The sequence below is a fragment of the Pipistrellus kuhlii genome, unplaced genomic scaffold, assembly GCF_014108245.1.
Source record: "Pipistrellus kuhlii isolate mPipKuh1 unplaced genomic scaffold, mPipKuh1.p scaffold_m20_p_17, whole genome shotgun sequence".
NCBI classification, from domain to species: Eukaryota; Metazoa; Chordata; class Mammalia; order Chiroptera; family Vespertilionidae; genus Pipistrellus; species Pipistrellus kuhlii.
The window spans coordinates 3,905,217-3,915,171 of NW_023425482.1; the positions used below are offsets into that span (position 1 = coordinate 3,905,217).

At 42.8% G+C, this 9,955-nt stretch overlaps 1 protein-coding gene across 1 annotated transcript in view; it reads left to right on the top strand.

Annotated features, from left to right (window-relative positions):
* The window catches only part of ANKRD27 (ankyrin repeat domain 27), a 65,665-nt gene that overhangs the window by 50,097 nt on the left and 5,613 nt on the right, over positions 1–9,955 (top strand). The window contains 2 exon segments of the mRNA XM_036440852.2: positions 6,748–6,945; positions 9,547–9,666. Of these exon segments, the coding sequence (XP_036296745.1) occupies positions 6,748–6,945; positions 9,547–9,666 (318 nt within the window).

Below are 9,955 nucleotides of genomic sequence, written 5' to 3' on the forward strand. Positions count from 1 at the left end.
AACAGTTTACTTCTTTATTGTTGAGCAGTATTTCATGGTTGTATGTGCCAGTTGGTGTAACCACTCTCCTGTTGAGACATGTTGCTTGTTTCTAGATGGGAAATTACAAATAAAGCTGCTATGAACATTTTGTACAAGTTTTTTGTAAGAACATAACATAGTTTTCTTTAAGGTGAATGCCCAAAAGTGCGATTGCTGACTCGAGTGATTACATGTTAATTCTGTGGTTAGTTTTGTAAGGAACTGACAGACTTTCTCAGACTGGTTGTACATTTTACATTCCCACCAGCAATCTCTGAGCCATTCAGTTTTTTGCATCCTCACCAGCTTGGTGTTGTCACTCTTTGTTATTTTAGCCATTCGAATAAGTGTAACACTGTCTCATTGGGTTGCAGTTTGCTTTCCCTACTGGGTGATGATATTGAACCTCTTTTCCTGTGCTTATTTGCCATCTGTATATATTCTTCATTGAAATGTCTGTTCATTTCCTTTACCCACTTTGTTACTCTTTTCTTTCTTTAAAAAAAAATTATTGATTGGGAAGAGAGAGACATCAATGTGTTGTTCCACCTATTTATGTATTCATTGGTTGATTTTTTAAAATATATTTTTATTGATTTCAGAGAGGAAGGAAGAGGGAGAGAGAGATAGAAACATCAATGATGAGAGAATCATTGATTGGCTGTCTCCTGCATGCCCCCTACTGGGGATCAAGCCCGCAATTCAGGCATGTGCCCTTGACTGGAATCAAACCCAGGACCCTTCAGTCCACAGGCCCACACTCCACAGCTAGGGCTTATTGGTTGATTCTTGAATGTGCTCTGACCAGGCATATCAGGACGACACTCTGGAGCTTCTGGGCCTCGGGGGTGTGTGTGTGTGTGTGTGTGTGTGTGTGTGTGTGTGTGTTGGTGTTTTTTACTGTTGAGTTTTCAGAGTTCTTTATACTAGTATTAGAGGCCTGGAGCACGAAATTCATGCCCGAGGGTGGGGGGGTGTCCCTCAGTCAAGCCTGCACCCTATCCAATCTGAGACCCCTCGAGGGATGTACGACTGCTCAATGGGATCGGGCCTTATACGGGCAGTCAGATATCCCTCTCACAATCCAGGACTGCTGGCTCCCAACTGCTCGCCTGCCTGCCTTCCTGATTGCCCCTAACTGCTTCTGTTTGCCAGCCTGATCACCCCCTAACCACTCCCATGCCAGACTAATTGATGTTTAACTACTCCCCTGTCAGCCTGTTTGCCCCCAATTTCCTTGCTTCCAGCTTTTGTTCTGGTCACCCCTAACTGCCCTCCCCTACAGGGCTGATCGCCCCCAACTGCCCTCATTGCAGGCCTGGTCTCTCTCAACTGCCCTCCCTTGCAGGCCACACAGTGCCACATTATTTTGATTTTTGCAGCTGAATAGTAAGACTTAATATTGGGTAAAGTGAATTCTCCCTAATTTACTCTTCTTTGCCAGGATTGTTTTAGCTATTCTAGAGCCTGTGCCTTTTCCTATAAGTTAAAAGCTTGACTATCTCTACAAAAAAAACCTTGCTAGAATTTTGATAGGAATTGCATTAAAACTGTAGATCAATTTGAAGAGAAATAACATCTTTACTATGTTGAGTCTTCATGAATATGGTATATCTCTAATATATTTAGGCCTTCTTTGATTTCTTCATCAACATTTTGTGATTTTCAGAATAACAGACTTTTGTCCATTTTGTAATGTATACCTAAGTATTTCATTTTCTTTTGTGTAATTGTAAATAGCATCATGTACATAGTATGCACTCATGTGCTAGCTCTTAACTCAATGTGTGTTCCATACTAAGAAAATTAATTTGACTTTACAAATGGATATAGTGGTGTTATGTTTCATATTGTAAGATTATACTACCTTATTTGAAAAGCTTTACCATGGGTTTCTGCAACCTAAGAGTACTGAAATGACTATATTTTTCACTCACGTGTAGCTTTTCAGCAGCAGGGTAATATGTACATTAGACTGTGCAGCTTTTGTTCTGTTCCCATGGTGCCGGATGTGTACAGTCCAAAAACTTTTTCCCCTAGATGGGTGACTATGAAAAACATAGGGATTCCCCTAGCTAGCTAGGCTCAGTGGACAGAGTATTGGTCTGTGGACTGAGGAGTCCCTGGTTCGACTCATGCCCGGGTTGTGAGCTCAGTCCCCAGAGGGGGGATGTGCAAGAGGCAGCCAATGAATGATTCTCTCTCATCATTGATGTTTCTATATCTCTCTCCCACTCTCTTCCTCTCTGAAATCAATAAACGTTTATTTAAAAAAAAAAAAAGAAAAGAAAAAGAAAAAAAAAGAAGGCAACTGATGTTTCAAAAGAATGAAGTAACAAAACCCCAGCTCCAGTCAGTGAGTATTGGCAACTAGAAGCAGTTATTCCATCTCCCTTCTTTTCCTATTTTTCTATACTCTGTTCTCACCTTAGTTCATCAGCTGTAACAAGATGCTTAAAACACAAGACAATATCTGTTGAATTTATTGGAGTAAAGCCTTATGTTGTCCTGGCCAGTGTGGGTCAGTAGGTTGGAGCATCACCCCGTGTACCAAAGGGTCTTGGGTTTAATCACCGGTCAGGGTACCGGCCCAGGTTACGGGTTTGATCCCGTTTGGGTGCTATGGGAAGCAACTGATTGATGTTTCTCTCTCTCTCTCCTTTTTTTCTCTCTCTAAAATCAATTAAAAAAACCAACAGACTCCAAAAAAGCCTTATGTTCCCTGCTCTTTTAAAAACTCTTATCTGGGCATTCCTCGGTACGCATAAATTATGTGAATTGGGGGGGGGAATAAAATGCCCCTCTACCTCAAGGACGGAAAGGAGGAAAAATCTAAATAAAAATATACCCTCTTCACGCTCCCAATCCCCGAAATGTCTCCTAAAGTGAAATTCAAAATAAAAGAACCTGCCTCTTACTTTTGAAAATAAATAAATAAATAAATAAATAAATAAATAAATAAATAAATAAATAAAATAAAAACTCTTATCTGGTCCTAGCCAATTGGCTCAGTAGATGGAGTGTCAGTCTGCGGACTAACGGGTCCCGGGTTTGATTCCCAGGAAGGGCACATGCCAGTTGGGGCTCGATCCCCAGTGGGGAGTGTGCAGGAGGCAGCCATACATTGATTCTCTCTCATCATTGATGTTCTCTCTCTCTCTCCCTCTTCCTTCCTCTCTGAAATCAATAAAAATATCTATTTTTTAAAACTCTTATCTTTTTCTCTTTTTGGAAGTTCTCAAAAAGGCACAAAACTAAATTGCTTCATTTCTGTTATTAAATTAAAACTTCTCCCCAACCCCATTCTCTTCTATCCCACTGGTGTATATAAAGTTTTTAAAAACTCTTTATTGAAGTATAACTTACATACAATAAAGTACAACAAGTCCTCAAATAATATCTATAACAATGAAATGCTAATTAGACCGGACATCTTTCCTGACGAAGCTGGGGCCAGAGGGAAGCCAGCCTGGGGGAGCCAAGCCCGGTCCCACCGGTCCCAGGTGCCTGCCGGCCGGAGGACGGAAGCTGGTGCTGGCAGCTGGGGGAAGAAAGGCCTACTCTGCACAAATTTTTGTATTTTAGGTCTCTAGTTTCAATATAATGCTGATGAGATGTTATTGGAACTTAACTCCTTATATCAGTTAGCCAGTAGTAAAACTGGTTTTGTTATACGTCGTTATGCTTAACATCGCAGAACCTATCAATAATGTTAAGTAAGGACTTCCTGGATATCCATGTGAAGAATACAATTTGGCCGAAACCGGTTTGGCTCAGTGGATAGAGCGTCGGCCTGCGGACTGAGAGGTCCCAGGTTCGATTCCGGTCAAGGGCATGTACATTGGTTGTAGGCACATCCCCGGTAGGTGGTGTGTAGGAGGCAGCTGATCGATGTTTCTCTCTCATTGATGTTTCTAGCTCTCTTATCTCTCTGCCTTCCTCTCTGTAAAAAATCAATAAAATATTTATTTTTAAAAATAAATAAAAAAATATATATTTTTTTAATCAATAAAATATATTTTTTTAAAAAAAAGAATACAATTTGGTAAGTTTCTTTGTGCACCCATGAAGCCATCACCACAATCAAGAGCATCCACATCACCACCAGAGTCCTCATGCCACGTGCAACTCTGCCCTCCCTCCCTTCTGCCCTGTCCCCAGCACGGACAATTTGCCAGATGTATCATTGATCTGCTTTCTGTCTTTACAGACTCATCAGCGTTTTCTAGAATTGTACATGAGTTCACATCCTTTTGAGTCTGCTTTCTTTGCTCAGCAGATTATTTTTGAGATCCATGTTGCATTACTAGCTCATTTATTTTTATTTCTGGGTAACATTTTGTTGAATATACCATAATTTGTTTATTTAATCACCTGTATAAATTTAGTATGTTTTTATTGATGTTTTAGGGAAGGAATGGAGAGGGAGAGCAAGAGAAGCATCAAATGAGAGAGAAGCATCAAATGAGAGAGAAGCATCAATCAGCTGCCTCCTGCATGGCCCCTACTGGGGATGTGCTTGCAACCAAGGTACATGCCCTTGACAAGAATCAATCCGCAGGCTGACGCTCTATCCACTGAGCCAAACTGTTAGGGATCATCGTTGTTTTGTTTTATTTTTTCTCTCTCTCTCTCCCTTCCTCTCTGAAGTCAATAAAAAAAATTTTTTTTTAAATAATAATAATAATTAGATTATGTTATTGAGTTGTAGAGTTTGGGTTCTGTTTTTTTTTTCTTTTCTTTTTTTATTTTATTTTATTTTTTACAGAGAGGAAGGGAGAGAGTTTGAGAGCTAGAAACGTCGATGAGAGAGAAACATCGACCAGCTGCCTCTTGCACACCCCCTACCGGGGATGTGCCCGCAACCAATGTACATGCCCTTGACCGGAATCGAACCTGGGACCTTTCAGTCCGCAGACCGACGCTCTACCGCTGAGCCAAACCGGTTTCGGCTATTTTGAGAATTTTTATTAGAGTTTATGTGAGCCAAACTGACAATATAAGCTGGGGAGTAAGATTTCAAATTCTCCTGCCTTTTGATTTTCTTTATTGTCAATATTTTATTGGAACATAATTCTTCATAGTTTATTAATATAATGTATAAGACATTTCATATAATGAGCAGTTAACTATTTACAAATATTCCATTCTCCCAGAAATGGTGGGAGCTAGTTTAGCCAAGTTCAGTAAATATGAAAATTAAGCTCAGGAAAAAAATGATGCTGATTTCTTTGTGAAATTTTTCTCTCTTTAGCCTAATTCGTCTCAACCCATCTCTAGAGAGAATTAGTTTTAGTGGTCTCAGTCTTGGACTCTGGAGTTGAACATGGGTTTGAATATTAGATCTTCCATTTACAAACTTTTTTACTTTGGACATGTTACTTAACATCTCAGGTCTCAGTTTCTACTACCGTGTTTCCCTGAAAATAAGACCTAGCTCATGGAAAGATAAGACATCCCCTGAAAATAAGACCTAGAGCAACTTTGGGAGAAAAAATTAATATAAGACACTGTCTTATTTTCAGGGAAACAGGGTAGTATATCTCCCTTTGAGCTCCAGTGAACATTTAAGAGGCTTTTAAATTGTATTTCAAGTTGTCTATTCCATAAAATTGCCACAATCAGATTCTCTCTGTTTGGTCTCTTCATTCATATGAATGTAATGCCTGTAACTTTTTAATCTGATGAAATCATCCTTCATAGGGACAAATCTATCTGAATTTCGGCTGATGTTCTTAAGGTGTTCTACAAGATCAGCACAGAACCTGTAACCTTTTTAAGCACACACAGGACCAAAGTATCACAGTATCCTGTCTTTTTTACGATATCCTTAGCCGCTCAGTGATGCCATGAGGTCTGAGGACATACTCTCATCTCCATAACAGGCCTCGCCCCGTCTGGCGCCCCTCACTGCTCGTGGCCACGTTTCTCCCAGGGGAAGGGGGAAGGTGCATTTTCTTAATTGTCCCTTTCAGAGAGCATAGATTTACAATTTCTAAACCTAGTCTATCAAGGTTTTCTTTTATGTTTTTGCTTTTTGTCTTTTCTAAGAAATCATTGCTTATCCCAATGTTGGAAAGATTTTCTTCTGTTTCTCTTCAAATTTTACAACTGTAGTGTTTACATCTAGATCTGAGATACATTTTAATTTTTGTGTTTCGTGTAAGATAAGGATTGACAGACAGTTTTTTGATATATGGATACCCAGTTGTTCCAGCGTCATCTGTTGAATAGACTTTTTATTCCCTTGGCATAATATTGAATTACTTTGGGGGATGTTTTCTTGAAAAATAGAAGTTAATCCTTTGACTTTCATATCTTTTGTAAGTAGTTGAGATGGCCCTCGCCGATTGCTCAGTGGTTAGAATGTCACCCCATGACTGAAGGGTCTCAGGATTGTTTCTGGTCAAGGGCACGTACCTCGGTTGTAGGCTTGATCTGGGGCACGTGTGGGAGGCAACCAATCAATGTGTCTCACTCACATCGATGTTTCTCTCTGTGCGTCTCTCCCCCTCCCTCCCACTCTAAAAATCAATGGGAAAATATCCTCACGTGAGGATTAACTAAAATAAAATAAATAAATAAAGTAGTGGGGATTCACCTGAGGGTAACCTGGTTCTGGATGCCACTGCGTGCAACCTTGAGTTTGCTGAGGGCTGTGAGGGGCAGATGGCTTTGGTTTTTTAAATACTAATGACACTCTGTTTCTGTCTTCTGAACCTATAGAAGCTGGCAAAGATTCCCGCCAGTGGGCTCGGTGTGAATGTGACCCACCAGGACGGCTCCTCCCCACTGCACATTGCTGCCCTGCATGGCCGGGCGGACCTCATCCCCCTCCTTCTGAAGCATGGTGCCAACGTGGGTGCCAGGAACGCCAACCAAGCTGTCCCACTCCACTTGGCCTGCCAGCAAGGCCACTTCCAGGTACAGGGTGTCCCGGGCAGAGTGTTCGGGTGTTTGCTTGTACTTAGCACAGGGGTGGGAACCTTTTTCTGCCAAAGACCATTTGGATATTTATAACATCATTCACGGGCCATCCAGAATTGTCAACTTAAAAATTAGCCGCTATATTTGGCCAAACAGGTAACTAACTCAGCTTTGAAGCCTTTCAAGGCCTGACCAAATGATTCTACAGCCTTCCACAGCCCGCAGGCAGACGTCCCCACCCCTGGCTTAGAACCTCACTTGGGAATGCTGCCTTGGGTCAGGGGTTTGACATGTGGCTCAGAGGACCAGCACCCTTCCTTCCTCCCAGCCTGAGAATCTGGGGAGCACCTGGATGGACCACTCAGCAACAGAACACAGAATCTGACGCCCCTGGACTGGAGCTACCCGCTTCCCCGCCCTCACAGCGTGCTGGCCTGACCCAGCCTGACCCGAGCTCTCTGGTGCTTGGGTGTTGGTCCTCCCAGGCTCCAGCAGCATGTTAGTGCCTTGACATCCCACAGTGCTTGGTCAGTGCCAAACAGTTCAGCACTTTATAAAGAACAGCCCTGGCCAGTGCTGTCAGTGGTTAGAGCACATGTGTCAAACACAAGGCCCGCGGGCCAAATCCGTCCCGCCAGGCCTTGCAATGTGGCCCGCACCGCGCTGTCATCACTGCACTCCGCTGCGTTTCCATCACAATGACAGTTTATGACTGTTCAGTAAACCATTCGGCCCGCGATTTAGGCTGGATTTTAGATTTTGGCCCCTTCTCTGATTGAGTTCGACACCCCTAGGTTAGAGCATCTGACCAAAGGATGAGGGTTTGATTCCCAGTCAAGGGCTCTTACCTGGGTTGTGGGTTCAATCCCTGGCCCTGTCAGGGGGCATGCAGGAGGCAACCAATCGATGGGTCTCTCTCACATAGATGTTTCTCTCACCTGCTCGCGCTCTCTCCATCCTTTGTCTTTCCTTCCTCCCTTTCAGTGTCTCTAAAAATCAGTGGAAAAAAGACCCTCTGGCCCAACCAGTTTGGCTCAGTGGATAGAGCATTAACCTGCAGACTCAAGGGTCCCAGGTTAGATTCTGGTCAAGGGCATGTACCTTGGTTGAGGGCACATATTCAGTGGGGAATGTGCCGGAGGCAGCCGATTGATGTTTCTCTCTCATCAGTGTTTCTAACTCTGTATCCTTCTTCCTTTCTCTCTGTAAAAAAAGAATAAAAATATATTTTTAAAAATACCCTCTGGCCGAAACCGGTTTGGCTCAGTGGATAGAGCGTCTGTCTGCAGACTGAAGGGTCCCAGGTTCAATTCTGGTAAAGGGCATGTACCTTGGGGGTGTGCAGGAGGCAGCTGATAGATGTTTTTTTCTTTTTATTTATTTATATATTTTATTGATTTTTTACAGAGAGGAAGGGAGTTAGAAACATCGATGAGAGTATCGATCAGCTGCCTCTTGCACGCCCCCTACTGGGGATGTGCCCACAACCAAGGTATTAATATATGCCCTTGACCAGAATCGAACCCGGGACCCTTCAGTCTGCAGGCTGATGCTCTATCCACTGAGCCAAACCAGTTTCGGCTGATCGATGTTTCTAACTCTCTATCCCTCTCCCTTCCTCTCTGTAAAAAATCAATAATATATATATATATATATATTTTTAAATACCCTCTGGTGAGGATTAACAACAAATAATAACAGTAGCCTGGCTGGTGTGGCTCTTTGGCTGAATGTCATCCCATGCACCAAGAGGTCACCAGTTCTGTTCCTGGTCAGGGCATGTGGGCTGTGGGCTCAATCCCCAGTGTGGGGGAAAGGGGTGCAGGATGCAGCTCATCAATGTTTATCTTTTGTTAGTTTTTTTAAATGTATTTTATTGATTTTTCACAGAGAGGAAGAGAGAGGGACAAAGAGTTAGAAACATCAATGAGAGAGAAACATCGATCAGCTGGCTCTTGCACCCCTTTCCTCTACTGGGGATATGCCAAAACCAAGGTACATGCCCTTGACCGGACTCGAACCCAGGACCCTTTAGTCCGCAGGCCGACGCTCTATCCACTGAGCCAAACCGGTTAGGGCTCTTGTTGATGTTTCTCTCTCTCTCTCTCCTTTCTTTTCTCTCTGAAATCAATAAAAGAATAAATAAAAATTTTAAATAATAATAATAAAGTAGAGTACAGCCCTCTAAAGGAGGGCCAAGAGATAACTAAGGAATGATTGACTTTTTTAAAGTCCCATTTTTGTTTTGAGAATTGTATTTTTCATTTTCCCTTATTCTAATGTAAGCATTTTAAAGCCAGGAATCATATTTCAGTGGTTCTCCCACCTCTCTCCTAACACCTGCTTCAAGCATCAGCTGCCTCACCTGTAAAGCTGGAGTAAGAATTCCAGCTCTCTGTGGGGTAGATCAAATGATTAAATGAAGAAACAAGTGCCTGGCACACAGTCAACCCTCAACAGATGTTAACCCCCCCTTCCACCTGGTCTGCTTTCTCCTGGATCTAAAGAGTCTGCTTGATAAACTTAGAGAAGAGTCAAAAGAATATCAAGGATTTCTCCCAGACAATTTCAATTAAAAATTGTCCTTCTCTGGACTAGGTGGTGAAGTACCTACTAGACTCCAATGCAAAACCCAATAAAAAGGACGTAAGTGGAAGCACACCCCTCATTTACGCCTGTGCCAGCGGCCACCATGAAGTTGCAGCGCTGCTGCTACAGGTAAGGGCCCCACAGCCCAGGAGCTGCTGGCACTGGTCAGTGATGGCATCTCGTCACTTGGCGAGACCCTGGCAGTGCACTGCAGATGGGCAGGGCTTGCCCTTTGCTTTAAGCTGCCCCTGGAGAGAGAAGCTCTGCATGAAATTTCCATACAATGGTTCTCCGTGTCTGCCAGGATGCCGAGTTAAGGGCACAGACACTGCTTTTGCTGAAGGTTTGGATCTTGCCTTCTTTACCTGTAGGGTAGATTGAATTGTATTGGGTTAAGTTGAACTGTTACCTTTAGTGT